This window comes from Calonectris borealis, chromosome 22, assembly GCF_964195595.1.
Source record: "Calonectris borealis chromosome 22, bCalBor7.hap1.2, whole genome shotgun sequence".
NCBI lineage: Eukaryota > Metazoa > Chordata > Aves > Procellariiformes > Procellariidae > Calonectris > Calonectris borealis.
In genome coordinates, this window is record NC_134333.1 from 5,783,691 (window position 1) to 5,802,360 (window position 18,670).

An 18,670-nucleotide genomic window follows, 5' to 3' on the forward strand; every position below is an offset into this window, starting at 1 on the left:
TCCCCATCCCCATCCCCATCCCCATCCCCATCCCCATCCATCCCCATCCCCATCATTCCCATCCCCATCCCCATCCCCATCTACATCCCCATTCCCATTCCCATCCCCATCCCCATCCCCATCCCCATCCCCATTCCCATCCCCATCTACATCCCCATTCCCATCCCCATTCCCATCCCCATCCCCATTCCCATCCCATCCCCATCCCCATCCCCATCCCCATTCCCATCCCATCCCCATCCCCATCCCCATCCATCCCCATCCCCATCATTCCCATCCCCATCCCCATCCCCATCCCCATTCCCATCCCCATCCCCATTCCCATCCCCATTCCCATCCCCATCCCCATTCCTATCCCATCCCCATCCCCATCCCATCCCCATTCCCATCCCATCCCATCCCCATCCCCATCCCCTGCTCACCTCCTGTCTGGGACACCCCAGACCCCCTTTCCAAAACACACCCTCTGCCCAGAGGGGCCCAGGATGGGCACTGGGTCTGGCAGGCAGCACGCAGCTCTGCAAAATAACCTGAACTCTGCCCCAGCCGAGGTTTTTGGTCTCGGCTGAGCTCGTGATTTTGTTGGTTTGGTGCTACCAGGACGCCCAGGTGCTGTAACCTCAGCACCAACCCAGAGCAGAGCAGAGGGGGTGCTGGTGGACCCCTGGAGCAGGAGCAACCCCTGACGGACACACACGTCCCTGAGCACACCCAGCACAGCATTCCTCCCAGCCGTGCCCAGGGATGGGGCTGCCCAGCTGCGGACCCCCAGACCCTCACCTAGGATCTTCTCCTTCCATATATATAAAAAAATAAATATATATATAATTCTCCGTGATAGAAAGCCCCAGCCCCTTTAGCAAGGGGAATTTTGACCCAAACTTCACCATTTTAATGCTTTTAGTGACAAAGCAGAGGGGGCAGGAGGGGCAAAGGAAGGAGGAGGAAACCGAGGAGCTCAGGGAAGGTGGCCGTGATAATCTCTTGGCATTAAAGTTCCAGCCTTGTACTTCTGGACCACCCAAAATCCTCCTCAGCGAAACAACTCAGGTGTGGGCGATGGTGAGAGGAGGGACTGGAAACAGCCCCAAAGGCCCTTGCTGAAGGGTAGAGCGCTGGGGGGGTTGCACTTTGTACTGGGGTGGGTGGGGAGTGATCCGTTTATGTCGCTGATTCGTCATTGCCATTTCTTAATGAGGCAGCAGATCACGTTAGCTGCTCCTTCCATAACTTCTCATAATGAGTTACGAAGCCAATGAATGAACCGCTGCTGTTGCTCTGCCATTCAAAGACCTCAATAAGAATTGCTATGTAAATTAAATACCCCTAAAAAAATGCAAATAAAAGAACTAGGTCCTTAATATTTAAAAGCACTTGTTTGACATTATTAGGAGTGACCAACGCTGCTCTCGGAGGCGCAGACCGGCAAAGGCTGAGCCTGTGGTTATGTTGACACAAAAGGCTGCCGAGACCCGGCCAGACTCATTACTGTCTAATAGTTTCCACTGAAATGCAAACACCCAATCTTAATAATTTAATTTTCCGACAGCATATAAACACGCAGCGGGAGGGTGCCTTATCAGACGCTGCTAAAAGCAAATAAAACAATACCCGATGCAAATAGCCCTGTGCCCACGGGTAGCGCAGGCAGCTCCGTCTGCTGCCGGCTGGGGTGGGGACAGAGGAATGGGGTGATGGGGGACGCGGTCTGGTTTGGGGGTGGGGGTGGCCCTGAGCCACCCAACGTGTCCCGGCAAGGCCGGTTTATTTGGTGCCATCTGGTGGCAAATTGACCGGAGGGTCCCATCCCCAGCTGGTCGCTGGAGGGGAGCAGCCCAGTTTCGGAGGTGGCCGGGTCTGGTCCCCGCAGTGGGAAAGGCCAGATGAGGTTTGCAAAGCATTGCATGGCTGGAGGATGCGCATTGCTCTTCCCTTCCCCAGCAAGAACCCCATGTGATGGTGGGGAGCAGTGGGGGACCCCTCAGGCCATGCCCGACCACCTCCACCTTCCCGAGCTGGTCCTGCCCTTCCCCCACTGAGGATGAGCTGGGACAGACGATGGTGGCTTGACCTCGATGGTGACCTGCCCAGCCCTGCCGGCGTTAGGGCCATTGCTCTCTTTTGCAGCAACAAGTGGAAAATAATCAAGGTCAAACTCACTGCATTGCAAATTCTGGCCAGCCTGGGACCCTCCAGCCCCCTCCAGGCTCCCCACCTGGACCAGCGTATGGACATGCGACGGTGTCAGCGATGGGGACGGTGGTGGCTGACTGGAGGGGACAGGACGGGAGGATTTGCCTCAGGCACATGGCTTTGGTGTGGCAGCACGGGCATGCACGGCCATGGGTGGCAGGTAACAGTGACCGTGGGGCTCTGTGGGAAGCTCCCCGGAGGCTGCCCTCCAGCCACGGGCGCTCCCATTAATCCAACGCCCGTACTGGGATTGCTGCTGGTGCATGTCGATAATTACAAATGACTCAGGCGTTTCCAAAGCAAATGAAGTCACTCGCAGTAATCTTTTTGCAAGTGGCAAATGCTCATTTACCAAGGGCTGGAAATTACTAATTGTGTTACCTCCATCCCACCTTACAGCAAAGAAGCGGGGTGTCCCCAGCCCTCGCCAACAACCTCTTGCTTAATTTTAGGCTCTGTGGAAGGAAATGGTCTGCGAAGGGCGATTCAGAGTAAGAGGAGACCACGGTGGCTGGATGATGGCTCGGGGAAGATGGGGTTCAAAGCACCACCAGCGTGAGACCTCCTGGAAGGGCAAAGTGGTATTTTTGTTGTAATTAGCTTTCAAAAGGAGATGCTTTCACCCACTCGCGCTCCAGGACCCACAGAGCATCCCCGAGAGGTGTGTGCCCGAGCGGCTGTGTGTGACAGCGTGTGCAGAGCACAGGGGACGGTGGCTGCCAAGCTGCCACTCCTTATCTGGGGTTTATCTTCACGTGCAATGACAAACTGGTTTTTGGACTGGTTTTTTTATATCCCTTAGGAGCCAGCAGTGATTATGGGGGGATGTATTGCCTCAGTCATGCTTACTTCATCTTCCACGGGTCTTAGGCAAGGTTGCTGCCTCCTGTTTGTGTTTCCTCATTTTGGGAATCTCTCTGGCTCCAATTTGTTTCCGGTGAAAGGGGATGGCACAAGGGATGTGTCGTCACCTCGCTGCCCTCCCCCGGTTATCGGAGGGCAGCTCAGTGAGTCATTGCTGCCGGGCCGTATCAGAGCACAGCTCATCTGGACTTGATGCATCATCGTCCCGGTGTTCCCGGTCTGACGGTCGGCCATCACGCCCCGGGTGCCCCTGCTCCTGCTTGGCTAATTTGCCAAAGCTTGTTGATGCTAAGCTTTCATTGCAAGCAGAGACCCGTGCAGAGGGAGCATCGTGTGCCTCCGAGGGGCTGGATCTTGGTGCAGCATCACGCCCTGCTCCCGGTTTGTGCTGTGGCGTCTGCTCGCACCTACATGGTGCAGATGTTGGGTTCACGTCCAAGGTGGTGGCAGAGGGTGCCTGTCCCTCCTGGTCCCCAGGGGATTGACCCTGTTTCAGGACCACTGCCTTGGTCCTGACCGTGGCCCAAAGCAAAGCTTCTGGTGGAGCCCATCCTTTGCCTAACCAGAGGATGGAGCTGAGTTCCTGGCCTTGCGTTTGATTTAGGGTGAAGATTTAGCTGAGGGTTTCCAGAACAAGAAATCCTAGACAGTAAGAGAGGGGCTCAAGAGCTTCCAAAGTGAGGGCTGCTGGTAAAATGATCTGATGAGCATCCTCAGGGCGTCTCTTGGCATACATCTTGATCTAGGGGTTGGGTTTGGCAAGGTGGTTCTTACTGGGGACAGTGGCAGGGTCCATCCCCACCAGCACTTTATAATCCTCTGATCCCTCCTGAGCCCTGGTGTTTTATGATGCCACCACCAAGCATGCCAAGATGGGGAGCATAAACTGGTTCTAGGCTGTCACCTCTCCCCAGTGTAGGTGAGTCAGTTGATGGGGGTCCTCACCCCACCTCCTTGGTGAGAAGAGATGGTATCTCCAGCCGGAGGGTCATTTCTACCTGTGAAAGGTGTCTCTGGGCAGTGTCCTGGGGACAGCACAGCCACGGCTGCCTTTCTCTGTCCCATCCCATGTGCCTCGACACTTGCATTTCCCTGTGCCCAGACCATACTTTCCTGGCCATGGGTGCCACTCAGCATCCATCCGTCCATCACCTGGCAGTCGATCCTCCTGCTGACCCACACAGCCGTGACTGCTTCTGCCCAAGGGGGCCTGGGCAGGGATTGCCCCCGCTCTGATATCTGCAGCCCTATATCTGCAGCCCTAATTCAATGACGCTGTGATTTAAAGAAGATTGAGAGCCAGGCTGCCATGCAGGGGTGGGTGCACGGTGCCCGTGTCTCCTGCTCCCTCTCTCCTGCTGATGCTCAAACCTTTTCTCTGCTTGACAGATGTGCTGGAGGACTTAAAAAGGGACATGCCGTGGTGACTGGCAAGGCACAGCCCTGCCCATAGCGCAGCCCAGCCTGTGCCCTGTCCTGCAATGCTGCATGAGATGCATCGGGGCTGTGGGTTGCACTGGAGGGCAGTTAATAACACCCCAAAGGGGCTCAGGCTGCCATGGGGGGGCTGAGGACGTTCAGAGCAGGTCCCCTGTCCCACCTGGCAGAAGGTTTCCTTACGCTGCTCAGCCCTTCGCCCTTGCGCTTGGATCCTTCTTACAGATGAGAACAATATTAGCACCAGTGAGACCGATACCCAGGCTCTGTTCAGAGCAAGCCAGGCTCTGCCAGAAGCAGGGGGTAATCAGCACAGTAATTAAATGTGCAAATAATGGGAATTTGGGAGTTATAACAAAAGGCAGAGAAATAATCCGGGGGGGACTTGGAGAAATTAGGAACACAGAGCAAAATCTAATCAAGCAGAAAATAGCCCAACTAGAGCCAACGGCTGGGGGCTAAGGCAGCCAGCCTTGGAGCGCTCCTCCCCTGGCATCTGGGGGTATCTCCAGTGCCATTTTGGGGCAGAATAAGAGTTTTTGGAGAGATCTGTTCCTACTTGATGATCAGGGCTGGCTGCAGGCTGGGTTCCTGGGAAAAGTTCCCAGATCTGCGCTATGAGTGGACGGTGGATTTTGGATGTAATATTGATGGAAATAATCACTCAGAAGAGCAGTCTGGGGAAATGCAGCTGATGGAGGTGGAGGAAAGATACCTGAGGCCAGCGGAAAGTTGGGCTGTTTTGGGGGAGAAAGTGGTTTTTCATTGCAATGGGTTTGCCGGGGCTTAAATATTTTGTGTAGACATACCATTCCCAGCCGCAGCGTTTCCCTGGGATGAGCTCGGACACGCAGAGCTCTCTGTCCAGGGGGACATAAATGGAAAACATGAGCTGGTTTTGGGCTGCTGGACACAAATCCCCTTGTGAGCATCCTGGGAGGGACTCGTGGTAGGGGAGAGCAGCAGGCTGGAGCCAGGCTTTGGTACAATCGATTCATGCTCATGCTAAGCCTTGCCTGGGTTTCCATGGAGGGATGCGGTGGTGGGTCATTGCATCCCTGGGGAAGTGGTCCATGAGGCTGGGAGCCAGACACAGGGGACCCGGCGCTGTGCCACGGGCACCCTGGGGACCAGACCTCAGGTGGCACCGGCAGGGCTGAGTGACATCCCCGGCCACTGTGCCTTGGCTGCGTGTGGGGGGATGTTGTCTCTGAGGACCTGCAAGGAGACATCCCATGGGGTGGAATGACCTTCTCCCTCCACCAATGGAAACCCCAAACCTGTGGTGCAGAGGCAGGGATCCCTCCATCCGACGGCAGGTACCGCAGAGCCTTGTAGATCCGATCCCAGCCTGACATCCAAAGCTATCCCAGACTCTCACCCTGACCCGTTTCCCAATGCTCCCTGCAAAAGCCCCTTGCCAGGTTTGCTCCGACATCCCAGAGCCCCCCCAGGCACAGCCCTGCAGGGAGACGCTGCAGCTGCCTCCTGGCCCCTCCAGCTGCTTTCTGCCAGTGCTCGAAGGGATCTTTCAATAAGTCCCAATCAAAGAGGCGCATGGCAAGGAGCGAGCCGCTCCGACGGGAAAGCACATCCCACCAGCCCCCACCCCATCCTTGTTTTCCCATTTCTCTGCCTTCTGCCCCAGGGAGGTGACCTGGTGGTGGGCTCAAAGCCAACACAAGGCAAGAGCCCTTAAACTGGACAGAAAAGGCTGTTAAAGACGGGATTGCCTCTGGCTTGGGATGTTCCAGAGCCCCAGATTGCCAAAGCTCAGGAGAAGGTAGCAGGGACCTGTCATCGCAGGTTTTCCTTCTTATCCCCTGGGCTGAGTGACTTTTGCTCTGTCCTGGGGTGGCTGTGTTTGGGCTCCGTATCCCCAAATATCTCCCAGCTCAGAAATGCAGACCCCGAGACTGGGAAACAGAGGCACCGAGAGCACGGGCCAGAGGGCAGGAGCAGACCCGTCTCCCACTGGCTGCGATGCATGGGACCTGTGGGGACCACAGGGTGCTGGGACCTGGGATTTTAGGAAAGCTCCCAAAGCTACAAGCTGTGACATGCCAGTGGGGCTGAGCAGCCCCAACACTGGGACCAGAACTCCCCTGCCACTGGGACCAGTAGCAGGGCTTGGAAAAACCTGCAGCCCCTTGCTCCCAGCTCGCTTCCCTGCAGGGAAAGTTGTCCTGCAGGCTCAGAAGTGCCATCAGGGGGGCACAAGCCATCCCTGCCCCACAGCCTTTTGCAGTGGGGGGGTTATCCTGGGAAAACCAGGATAACCCCCCCAGTTTTCACTGCAGGAAAAGCCAGCCCAGGGGTGCTCCTCTGCTGGCCAAACCTCCGGGGAGGGTTTGTTTAGCTCCAGCAGCTATAGCAACGAGCCCTGCTGCCTGCAGCAGCTCTGCTCGCCCCATCGCCCGCGTGCCTGCCCGAGCATGGAGGTGGGGGCAGCGGGGGACCCCCATGGGGTCTGGGGGGACACCCCAGCAGGGACGTATGTCATCCCACACGGGGTAAGGCCCGGAGAGCAGCTCTGTCTCTGGATTTATGGGATAATCAGAGCTCGTGAGGGTAGGGTGGGGAAAATGGGATGGGGTGGGAGGAGAGAGGGGATGGGGTCGGGGTTTCGGGTGGGCACTGGGGTCTGGGGCAGCAAAGCTGCTCTTTGCAAAATGCCCCCTTGCTCCCTGCAGACCCCGGGGCCCTGGGGAAGGTGACTTCTGCATGGGGACGCGTCCCCAGGGGTTGGGACTTGGCAGGCATGCAATTCATCCAGGCTTGCAGGCTGCACCCCTGGATAGAGAGGGGTCAGTGGAAGCCACCCCTTCCTCTGAGGCTCCCATCCCTGCTCCCCCCGGGGCCAGCGTTGCTCTCCTCCCTGCCACCAGCTCCTCTCCCCTCTCCTCCCCGGCTGCCGCATTAACAGGGCACTAAATTAAAGCAAGTGTGGGAGATCCCTGAGGTTTTCCTTCCCCTCCTGCCTTTCAGCTCCGACCTGGGAGATCTGGTGGGGCCGTGCCGGTGCCCCAGCAGCCAGTGCTGATCCTTCAGCACCTTCCCAGGACCGTGGCTGCCCTGGCCCCCGCCGCCGGACCCCCGCACATCCGGGGAGGTGCGTGACGGTAGACATTGTAGAGGTCAGCGTTAAAACCAGCTTAACTTCATCCTCTTCTTTTTTTTCCAGCCTTTTCAGTATGAGGGACAGGCAGGGGGGCTGCAGCCCCCCCCTCCGCAGCCTCACAGGGCTGACCACACCATGCTTTGATGGCTGCTTTGCCCCACGAGATGCAATTTTTGGTGGTTTAACCAACCTTGAAGTCTGTGCTGGTTTTGGCCACGCCAGGATGCTCCCAGGGAATGGTTTTGGGCTGTTTTTTGAAATCTACCTCTCTTTGTTCTCCAAAACCCCATTTCATGTGGGTGTAGAGAGCATCATCAGGGAAAGCCAGTGTGATATGGTCTCCTTGGCCATGCTAGGTGGGACTGGAGGGAGCCACATGCCAGCCCCAGAGCCAGTGGGATGCAGCAGGCAGGAGCAAAGACCAACTGTCTATAGGGGCTTCACCCGACCTTGTGCAACCCAGGATTCAGCGGTCTGGGCTGGGGGAGCACACGGGGGGGGGGGTTGTGGTCCCCAGGATGTACCGTGAGTGAAGCTGTGCAGCCTTGCGGGGAGGGGGGGAAGGACAGGGCACGCTCAAAATTGGTGTGGGAAGAAAACAGAGACCCCAGCCTGGCCCCTCGCAGCCCTGCAGTGGGGGGTTGGCTGCCTTTCCAGTGGGACGGGTGGGATCCATTAAGAGCCACCAGCCCTTCGCGTGCTTTCTCCTCCCGGTTCAATGCCTGGCTGCTGGCCCGCTCCCTCCTCGTGGCTCTGGCTCCGGCCACCTCCCGGGTTGTGCTGTAATGCTCCTCGCTGGAGGGTCGGCTGCCTCATGGGTGCCCTGGGAGTCCGTCCCTGCAGCTGTGAAAGCATTTTGGGATCTGGCATGTGGGACACGGGTATGCCCAAACCCCTTTTTACCCATGGCTCCGACTAAGGGAGGTTCACGGGTCTCATGCACAAAGCCAGCGGGATCTCGGAGGCAGCCCCTCCGGCAGGTTTACCGGCATTTTGCAGGGGAACTTGACGCCTGCGGCAAATGGGGATGTTTTAATGGGGATGCAGAGCCAGACGCTGCGCTTCCCTTGCAGCCGGATTGCCCTCAGCAGCCGCACCGCGGCTTGGGCGTCCAGCCAAGGGGACTGGGACGCTAACCTGTATGTGCACGGCCCTCGTGCTCCGGGTCCCAGCTCCTTGTGCGGAGCCAGGCAGGGCTCCCCAGAGCATCCCCAGCCTGCTCCTCTCCTGGACCCAGCTCCGTAGGTGCTTGCTCCTGGGAATGGAGATGGGATCAACCCCCATGGTCCAGCCCCAGCTCCTGCCTCTGTAGGGGTTTTCTGAGCTCCCCCGTGCGTGACGTGGTACAAAGTGGAGCTGACCCTGGCGTGCTCCCCATGCGGTGCCACCCCCCAGGACACCAGCTCTGCCGTCGGGTGCCAAGGCAGAGGCTTGCCAAGCCGCTGAGCACTGCCAGGACCAGAGCAATTCTCCTCCGAATGGGCGGAAAGTCTGATGCCTCCAGCACCACTAATCACCTTTTGTGAGCAGCCCTCAGCAAGCCAGACCAGATGTTTAATCACATTTGCAAATAAGAAAAGGCTGAAATATGGCTATTTTAAAGCTTTATCCAAGCAAAATAATTTTTAAGTGCCACATGGGCCTTCCAAATTGGGGTGGGGGAAGTTTGGCTTAGCTCCCACTGCTTGGGCACAGGGACAAGGCTTGGTGCGGCCCCGTCGCAGCACTCATCCCATGGCCATGTTTCTCGTGCCCTTGCTCTGATCTCTCTCTGACGCAGAGCCCCTTACTGTCCGGCAGATTTAATTGAGTTGATGATGATTCAGAACTCCCAAATGCACCAGGTGGTGATGAACAGACTGGCTGTGTCGGCACTGACGTCCTTCGGATTTGGACCGTCCCCAGCTGCTGCCCAGGTAAGGGTCAGGGATGCCAGATGGGCAAAGGGACCATAGGACCAAAGAGGTGGGCAAAGGAACCTTTCCAGAGCTGCTCAGGAGAGCGGGATGCCCGAGTCCCACTTCAGCACAGCATGAGACCCCTCCAGGCGCAAAAGCTGGGTGGTCTCAGCCCATCTCAGTCCAGGCTCTGCAGCCCCTTGGGGTTTTGGGGCTCTTTGTGCTTGTTTGACCCCCAGCTCTGTCAGCACAGATCACATCCAGGCTGCTCAGAAGCGATTTAGCCCAGCTGGGAAGAGCCAGGACCCTCCCTGCGTGCTGCAGCGCTGGGCTGCGGCAGCCGAGCGGCGAGGCTGAGCGCTATTCATTAGGCAGGATGGCTCTGCAAGGGCTTTCATTTAAAAGTCCATCTCGAACCAAAATCATATTAAACATTTCATCTCTGTGGGGGGAAACAAATGCTGCTTTCTCGGCAGGGGCGAGAGCTGGGCTGCGGGCAGCTGCCTTGCTCGCTGCCAGCTGGCATCTCTAGGCATGCACCCTCCCCTGCTGCCCGCCCAGCGCCCACCAGTTCACCACGCTGGCCAAGACTGGACCCTGCCTGTCACATCTCAGCGGTCGGATCAAACGGGCTCTTCCCAGCAGCATTTTGAGGTCCCATCTGTGGGGCTGCCACCTCCCCATGTCCCCAGCAGCTGGGTTCCCACGCTGGCTGACCGCGGGGCTTTGTGTGGGATCGAGCCCACCCAGCCGGACCCTGGGAGAGCCATGCCGTGCCGGTGGCATCACAGCCAAGGGCAGCTCCGTGGGAACTCTCTCGCTGGTGCTTTGGGGAGCAGTTCCCTAGGGAGATGGCTGACGAAAGGGGCCCAGCACAGCCCTGCCTTTTGTTCCTCTCTGCAGGCGATGGCGGTGCCTTTGCAGACCGGAGAGGAAGAGGAGGCTGTGGTTTTCCACCATCACTACATCCCCTACCCCAGTCCTGCTCCTATCCTGGCGTGGCCGGTCCCAGCAGGGGATGAGGGGCCGGCGGCCATGCGGTACCTGGGCACAGGCTCATTAGCCGAGGATGGGGAGATGTGAGTAACGAGGGTGCTGCTTTGTGCCGCCTGGCATGGGGCTGCGTGCGTGTCCCTGCGGCCCCTGGTGTAACAGGACTTCCAGCCCAAGCTGGGACACAAGGGGCAACGCTAGGCCAGCACTTACTCCTGTCCTTGCTCCTTTCCAGCAGTGCGGTGCCCCCCCCTCCACCCCCCAGCGCCACAGGGACCGTGGGAGCCACCGTCCCACCAGCATCAGGTAAGGACACGTTCTCCCCGTGTCCCTCAATGAGGGACATCTTGCCCTTAAGCATGCATCAACCGGGCAGCCCCCGGTCAAAGGCTGAGCCCTCCCTGTTCCCTCCATCCATTGGGTGCTGGGGGTGGCCCTTGCACATCCGCCAGGTCCCCTTTTCTCTCCGCAGAATACTACGACGTGTTGGAGGAGAGGCTGTGAGCTCCATGCTTCCCAGGGTGGTTTCTCCTGCACGTCCCACCCTCAACCCCAGAAGATCCTGCAGGTGCTGAGCATGGGTGCTCCATGATATCCATAGTGTCAGGGTGGCTCGCGGGGAGAAAGCCAATGCAAAAATGCATTTTGCTGGGCACGCTGGCTTCCTCCCCACAAGCCACCCCGAGGCAGGGGGGTGTCGTGAAGCCTGTCATCAAACCCAGGTGACAGCATGACCCCAAACAGGGACAGGCTTTGTCTCTGTGCTCTGCAGAGGGCTTGTCCCCAGTAAGTTAGTGGTGACATCCCAGTCCCAGCTGGACAACGTGTCTCTGCCAAGCCATGAGGACTCTGCGGAACGAGCTGTGCTGCGTCCCCATGGGTGGGGAGGGGCGGGTGATGCCAGCCCAGGTGGTCCTGGTCTTCATTAGTCCCTTCAGATCTCAATGCAGCACATTGCCTGTAATTAATTTGCTTTGTTAAGAAAGCACCCTGCTGTCACTAATTAAGCATCTGTAATTACCCAGACTGCTGGCTTCGTGCCTGAGTGCAGGGCTCCCTCCAAGCTGGGGAGGGGGTGAATCTCTTGCAGCCGGTGGGGAGGGTCTATCAGTGCCTGATGGGGGTGCTGGGGTGATACAGGGAGGTCCTGAGGGCTGGTGCTGGGAAGCAGAGTGAGATGCTCCTGGCTGAGCACAGCATGGGGGGAGCTGGACCTGGCCTGCAGCTCGTTCCTGGTGGGGATGCGGTCAGGGCAGCAGCCCTGATAAAGGGGACGCAGCATGGGTGAGCATGGGTTCCCTCGGACTCGGTGTCCCCCCTGCTCACCAGGAAAAAAGGGGCAGATGCATTTTGGGTGTTAGAAGCTGTCCCCTGCCTCTGCTACCTCCCCAACCCCACTTAGGGATGACAGCCCTGCTCTGACCCCAGTGGGGTTACAGGCCAGTTATCAGGAGGCTTTGCCTTAAAAGCAGAGCTCCTAGCTGGAGACTTCAGGGCTGGTGGTCATCTGGAGCTCAGAGCATGCAGAAAGATGGCGCCCAGGCAGTTGCACCTTAAATCCCTTCCTTCTGCACCCATCAGGAACAGGGACTGCCCCGTCTGTCCTCTGGGGTCCCTGTGGAAAGGAGGGCTCGTCCTCCCTGAGCCCATGACTGAGCTGTGCTCTAGCACAGGCAGATCTTCCCCTGCAGCAAAGCTCAGCCTGGCTCCTGCTGAAGCTGGAGAAGAAGCTCCTCAATGGGGAGCAAAAGAGCCACGTTGGGTTGCGGCATGAAAGCACATCCCCAGCTGGGAGCACCCCGAGAGGCTGCGAGACTGGCCAGGCAGAACAGCAAGAGGAGAAGTGAAGGAGACCATCCAAAAGCCGAGCTGAGTTTGATGGGAAGCCAGGTTGGTGCACAAAGGTTTCCACATCCATATAGACAGAAAGGGAAGGAGGACAGAGTCACCTGGGGATAGGGTGGACAGGAAGGGTGGGCTCAAGATATGGCCCAATCTTAGCGTGAATATGAGAATAATGAGAGGAATGAGAGGATGAAGCAACGGGGATTGCAACACCCACGGTGGAAGCAACCCTTGGAGCTCTCTCTGGGTCACACTGGTTGAACCGGGGCACCCTTCAGCTGGCAGCACGGAGACCACCGCACAGCCAGGACCCCAAAGGCACCTGCTTGCACCCACATCAGCAGGGACAGGGAGAAGGTGTGGGTGGAGAGAGAAGCCATGGGCATGGAGGGGAACGGAGCAGAGGAGATGCGGAGTGGTTTCGCTGGAGGTAGGCTGTGTCAGCTGGGGGCAGGGCTGCTGGGTTTGACCCAGGTGATGTGATGCCTCTCCCCAGTCCCATATCATGGGACTGTTTGCCCCAGAGCCCTGGCGGGGTGGTTATGGGAAGGCACGAGCGGACCTGTCTGCTCGCAGGCTCCTGCCCCAAGGGTCCGAGATGAACCGATGGGTCTGGGCAGCAGCGTGCGGATGTCCCTGGCTGGACTTGGGACATGGTACAGCGGGCTGGGAGGTGCTGCTGGTGGCTGAGACCAGGTCGGAGTTATCTCTCCAATGACAAGCACTTGCTTTTTTAAAAGCAAGACCAGAGTTTCTATAGGGCAACCCAGAGCTGGCCTGGATCCTGCGTGCCCAGCGCAGAAACAACAGAGCGGGAGTAGAGGCTAATTACAGCCCTCTGCATGCTAATTGCACCTATGTAAACACCTAACGCAATGCAGCCCCTGGCTGCCAACTGGGGCGAGGGCTGGCACCTTCTTCAGCCCAGGGTGGGAGCAGGGGGGTGGCAGGGCTCAGACCCCTGTGGCGTTGCTTGGACCTTGGTGACAGATGCTGGGCCTTGGGAGAGGAAGGGCAAAGGGGCTCCTGCAGCCCAAATTGGGGGCGGGGGGAGCAGAGAGATGGGGAGCACTGGTACCACCTGCCAGACCCAGGCAGGGAGCAGCAGGGAGATATTTTCCAATAATCTGATACTCTGCAGGGGGAGGTTTGGGGATTAGCCATGATGCCAACAGGGATCTGCGACAAGCCTTGCCGGCGTGATGGGCATGGACCAGAACCAGCTCCTGCTGTCCCTACCAGCTGAGATCCCCCTTTCCCAGGGTTGGGTTCCTTGTGGCCAGGAGAGGTGCCCAGAGCATCGATGCTTTTGTGGGCAACAGATCTGATCGCATCAAGTTGGAGGCACTGCGATGGCTTTTAACAGCCCGGGAGGGCGCTTATCAGCAGTGACACCTTGGGCGACCCAGAGTCCCCGGTGGTGACTCACCACCGCTCTCCGCCCTTGGTGGGGTAGCCTGCCTCCCATCTGAGCCAGTCCATCCTCAAGCCTCTGTACAGGATGAGATACACACAGCACCGTCCCCTGGACCAGCCCCAAACACCCACGTACTGCTCTGCTGATACACCTGATTCACCTGCCACGTTCCTCGGTATCCCCTGCTCCACTCGCCCTGCTCCCGGGGACGCGGGCTGAGCTCCCCAGCATCCTCCCGCTGGGGCAGCATGATGGAGGTGGTCCTGCTCCACGGGCTGCTGCTCCTCCTCCCCTTGGCAGCCCTGCTGCTTTACCGGTACAATGCCACCTTCCACTACTTCTGCAAGGTGGCCTTCTTCAACTGCTGGATCGTGGCCATGGCCACCCTCCTGTCCCCCTTTGCGGCTCTTCGGGGACGCTCCGTGGAGAACATGAAGTGAGTACGGCCTGGGGATGTGATTCTGATGTGGGGATGGCTGGGGCCTGGCTGCAATGGAGGACCTCATGTGGTCTTGTGGACACATGCTCTCTCCTGCTCTGGGCATACCCACAGCCATGTTACGGCCAGTGGTTGAGCCCTGGGGCCACAGCGAAGGCTGCGGTCGTGTCCATGTGGCAACGAAGGGTGCATCTGCATCTTGTGGTGTGGTGAAGAGATGCTGGCCATGCCCAGGGAGGGTTACGCCACGATGGAGGTGGCCAGCTGGGTCGGGACTAGTGGTCCCTGGAGGATGAAGTAGCGTAAAAGGGATCATTCTTGGCCATCTCAATGTTGGGGTCATCAGTTGGGTGGGTGATAGGGGGGTTTTGGCAAAGGTTGGAGGTACAATCATTAGTGAGATGCAAATACACACCCATCGCTCTCTCCCTGGCAGCGCAGCCAGGTCTTGCTCAGCAGGAGCCCCGGGGACCGCGCTTTGGCAGAGGGGTTTTGGGATGTCTCGGTGCCATCAGCTGTTGGGCATGGCGCAGTCGTGTCCCGGCGAGTCGTGTGCTGGGGCCGTCAGCTGTGCTCAAGGGTGGTGGCAGCCGAGATAACATCGCTGTGCAACACGAGAGGAAGGTCTGGTTGCTTTCAAGGGTGTTGCAATCTTGTTACTGGATTCCTGGGCATGATAGCATACCAGAAGGGATATAATTATGTCAGAGTGAAAAATGTCTGAGCTTGTGGTATTTGCTGAGCTCGAGCCATCACGTATTTGTGCTGATGGATTTTGGGCCCTCGGCAGGAGCGTGGTCAGAGGTTTGATGTTGTTAGTCCGTTGTGTAGCCTCTCTCCCTCAACCTTTCTGTGCAGAAATGCTGTGCACACACGCACACATCTGGAGGTGCTCCGAGCCCTGGCGCAAACGCTTCCGCCTTAGTGGAAATAGCCGGCGTGATGCAGCGGTGACTCACGCTGCCTTATCTTGTCACACCCCGCAGCCATCCTCCGCTGAAGCAGCACGCCCAGCTCCGTCTCCTCCTCAGCCACCAAATCCCAAAGCCTGTGGCCTGGAGCATGTTCCTGTCATTAGTCCTGGCTTTGGGGCATTGCCACAAGGGTTCTGCTTCTCTGCAGACACAGGGATCGCTGAGTCTGCGTCTCCCAAGGGATGGGTGGTCTTCTGATACATCAGACCCTCTAAGCATTGTGCCTCCTTCTCCCTCTGTGCCTGCCTCTACTCTCTCCTCCCAAACTTCTCATCCCTACCTGGTGCTGAGCCCTTCCCGACAGCCCTGTCCCCCGTGGGCTCCCTGGGACCACTCGCTGCCAGATGTGTGGACCCTGGCATGGGTGCTCTTCATGCTATGGATTAGAGAGTGCCCCATTTCAACACCGAAAGCGTACCAGCTTTTTATCTCCACTGTGGGTGCTGCAATCCCCGTTGCTCCATCCTCCCTCCATTCCTCTCGTTATTCTCATACTGAGCGTCACCCTTCATCAGCACTGCCACCCTGATGTTACCCTTCCTGTCCAACCCTCCCCAGATGGTGACACCACTCTTCCTCGTTCCCCTTCCATCTGCACAGATGAAACCTCCATCTTTTCGTGACACTGCAGGTCCAGTGAAGCTGTTCCTTGTGATTTCCTCTAACGAATGAAGCCGAGTTGGTTTTCCCTTCCCTGCTCTCTTCCCCCTCCACCTGCAGCACAAAGCTTGGTGCCTGCAGCACCTTTGGCTGCTCTGCAGGGGCAGTCCCTGGCGACAGCCGCACCCCTGTAGACCTGTCTGTCTCAAAACTGTTCCTCTGCACGTCCGTCTTCAGTGCTCATCCATCTACAGCTCAGCACCTCTCGGCTGCGATCCAGCTCCTCCGGCTTTAGGTAGCTGCAGCGCAGGCTGCGAGCCTGGTGTCTGGGTTTCCAGCGCGCACACGCAGATCCAGCTCTGCACGTGGGGGACCCTCGGGGTGAGGCTCACCTGGCCTGAGGCAGTTGTCCTCACTGGGATGTGATGATTCGCACCTTGGCTGCAGGCAGACATCCCATCCCTTCTCTTCTTGCTTTCCCATCATCCCTGGACGTCAAAAAGGCTGTTGGTTTTTTTTTTTTTTCCTCCCACCAGCTTGTGCTGGCTGCTTTTCTTCAGCAGCAGCTCCAGTACAGACTCTCTACTACTGAGACAGCAGCCGGTCTCACCTTGGGGATGGTTACAAGGTTAGCTCTGAGCCATGCAGGCTACAAATGTGCTTAGAAAAGCAAAGCATCGCTGCGACTGAACACAGATCCACCCTGGGACACGCTATTTCCTCATGTAGACCAGATCTAGCCTGGCCCATCTTGCATCTTACTCCCTGCGTGACTGTGAAGGGCTGGAAAAAGTCGAGCAGCCCCGCTCCGTGTTGATCTGCTCCCCCCGTGTTCTTCTGCCCTAGGCTCCTGCGTGCTGCCATCCTGCCCCTCAAACGCTTCTATGGCATCAAGATGCAGGTATGGGGCTCTGAGCATCTGAACATCAAGGAGCCCTATGTGATAGTTTGCAACCACCAAGCTTCCCTTGACCTCATGGGTATGTGCAAGGGAGAAGGGGGGCTCATCACTGCATGGGCAGCCTTTGGGGTGCTGCAGGGGTGGACCAGGCTCACCCTGGGGGGTCCCAGCAAGGCCAGAACCAGGATTTTTACAGGGCAGTGTGGTAGGCATAGGCCAGAAGAGCTGGTGGGACAGGAGCTCAGGGCTATGGGTGTGCTGCAGAGAGAGGGTTGGGACGATGGAAGATGTTGCCAGGTCACTACAGCCACAGGACTGGTTGGTTCTGGGTGCCATTGGGCAGGGGTGGATCCTTTCCTCTCCCATCCATCCTCCAGGCATGGTGGAGGTCATTCCTGACCGCTGTGTGCCCATCGCCAAGAAGGAGCTCATGTACATGGGCACTGTGGGGTGGGCCTGCTGGCTCAGTGGCATCATCTTCATCGACCGCCACAAAAGAGAAGATGCAATCGATGTCATCTCCCAGACGGCCAGGACCATGCGGCGTGAAAATGTGAGGGGGGGCTGGCAGCAGGGGGGAGTTGGGGAGCAAACACTGATGGGGCAAGGGGGGTGCGGGGACGACTGACATAGCAGGTCCCCGGGTGCTCTGGTCGGGGTCCATGCTCACGTCTCTCCCTGTCCCGTGCAGCTCCGAGTGTTGATTTTCCCTGAAGGCACCAGGAACCAGGACAAATCCATGCTGCCCTTCAAGCGCGGGGCTTTCCACTTGGCCGTGCAGGCTCAGGTAAGGCCATCCTCCCCCTCCACTTGCCCTTGATGGAGCGGGGTGGTCGTGCACCCCGGGGCAGCGGGATGGGGGACGTTAGGGTCTTTTGGGGTCTGCAGTCCCCAGGGGCAGGCACCCTGCTGTGCAGGACCTAGGGAGGGGACGGAGACCTGCTGAAGCCTGGGGCACGGCAGGAGCTGGAGTCCCACCTGGGGAGGGGGTCTGTATGGAGGACACCCCTGACCCTCCATCTCCTGCAGGTTCCCATTTTCCCCATCGTGATCTCCCCGTACTGGGACTTCTTCAGCTCCAAGGATAAGAAATTCACCTCTGGTAAGTGATGGACAAGAAGCCCCGTTGCTGGAAGGCAGGGCTGGTGGTGGGGATGAGGCACGTGGGGCTTGGCGTCTCTTTGCGGGACATTGAGGCGTGGGGAGGCAGCTGCTGGTGGAGGATGCTGGTGGGAAGACCTGGTTCCTGGTGAGTTCATCTAACAGCATCCCCGGCCTTCCCCTTCTCTCGCCAGGGACGTGCACCATCCGAATCCTCCCCAAGGTAGAAACCCAGGGCCTGAGTGCGAAGGATGTCCCCGAACTGACAGAGACTGTCCGCCAGGCCATGGCTGATGCCTTCGCCGAGATGGCTGCAGATCACTGTGGGGACCAGCGCGCTGAGCAGCCTCCGCTCCCACGTGGTGCTGGGGCCGGTGCTGGCAGGAGGACGGGCAGCCCGCAGCGCGAGGAGGACACAACCGGGACCAGCAATTAGGCAGAGGGACCGAGCCCCTTGGGGACGTAAGGGAGGTGGCACAGCCAGAGGCTGGGCCATGCTGTCCCCTTGTCCCCTGTGGATGCGCCCACCAGACCTGCCACCGCCCCGGCAGCCTGCGAGAGCAGGACGGTGCCCTGGTGCAAGGGGAAGCAGAGCAGTAAAGGACGGGGACCAGGCAGCACCCCGAAAACAGTGCAAGGTGTCCCCAGAAACCCCTTGCTATGACTGCGCATCCCCTCCCCAGGGCATTGCCTGTCTCCCCCAAACCTGGCGCTGTGTCTGGCCCCGGGTAGCAAGCCCCGTCTGCCTGGATGGCTCCTGCCCGCCCCACTGGGTGGGGGGGGAGAGATGTGCCGGGCAGGGCTGGGGGTTCGCTGCACCATTTTCCACCCCTGATGGTGCGACTTGCAATGGGGGTTCACCCGTGGGCTTGCCGGGTTGCCTCTTC

At 58.5% G+C, this 18,670-nt stretch overlaps 2 protein-coding genes across 2 annotated transcripts; both read left to right on the plus strand.

Annotated features, from left to right (window-relative positions):
- Positions 1 to 6,882: 6,882 nt before the first annotated feature.
- PRR29 (proline rich 29) lies at positions 6,883 to 11,529 on the plus strand. Its single transcript, XM_075171851.1, has 6 exons — positions 6,883 to 7,007; positions 7,483 to 7,606; positions 9,416 to 9,531; positions 10,417 to 10,592; positions 10,742 to 10,812; positions 10,979 to 11,529. The coding sequence occupies exons 1-6, from the start codon at positions 6,930 to 6,932 to the stop codon at positions 11,008 to 11,010; spliced, it is 597 nt and encodes a 198-aa protein (XP_075027952.1). The 5' UTR covers positions 6,883 to 6,929; the 3' UTR covers positions 11,011 to 11,529.
- Positions 11,530 to 14,016: 2,487 nt separating this feature from the next.
- Positions 14,017 to 18,219, plus strand: LOC142092118 (1-acyl-sn-glycerol-3-phosphate acyltransferase alpha-like). The gene is made up of 6 exons (XM_075171852.1): positions 14,017 to 14,204; positions 16,628 to 16,761; positions 17,060 to 17,235; positions 17,374 to 17,469; positions 17,712 to 17,784; positions 17,978 to 18,219. The coding sequence occupies exons 1-6, from the start codon at positions 14,017 to 14,019 to the stop codon at positions 18,217 to 18,219; spliced, it is 909 nt and encodes a 302-aa protein (XP_075027953.1).
- The last annotated feature ends 451 nt before the right edge of the window (positions 18,220 to 18,670 follow it).

What these genes read in the sequence shown, in the direction of transcription:
- PRR29 (XM_075171851.1), top strand. Translation starts at nt 6,930, where the DNA reads ATGGAGGTGGGGGCAGCGGGGGACCCCCATGGGGTCTGGGGGGACACC. An exon ending in CGTATGTCATCCCACACGGG is followed by an intron (nt 7,008 to 7,482) that starts GTAAGGCCCGGA and finishes CCTGCCTTTCAG; the next exon opens with CTCCGACCTGGGAGATCTGG. An exon ending in CACCGTCCCACCAGCATCAG is followed by an intron (nt 10,813 to 10,978) that starts GTAAGGACACGT and finishes TTCTCTCCGCAG; the next exon opens with AATACTACGACGTGTTGGAG.
- LOC142092118 (XM_075171852.1), top strand. Translation starts at nt 14,017, where the DNA reads ATGATGGAGGTGGTCCTGCTCCACGGGCTGCTGCTCCTCCTCCCCTTG. An exon ending in ACTTGGCCGTGCAGGCTCAG is followed by an intron (nt 17,470 to 17,711) that starts GTAAGGCCATCC and finishes CATCTCCTGCAG; the next exon opens with GTTCCCATTTTCCCCATCGT. An exon ending in GGATAAGAAATTCACCTCTG is followed by an intron (nt 17,785 to 17,977) that starts GTAAGTGATGGA and finishes TTCTCTCGCCAG; the next exon opens with GGACGTGCACCATCCGAATC.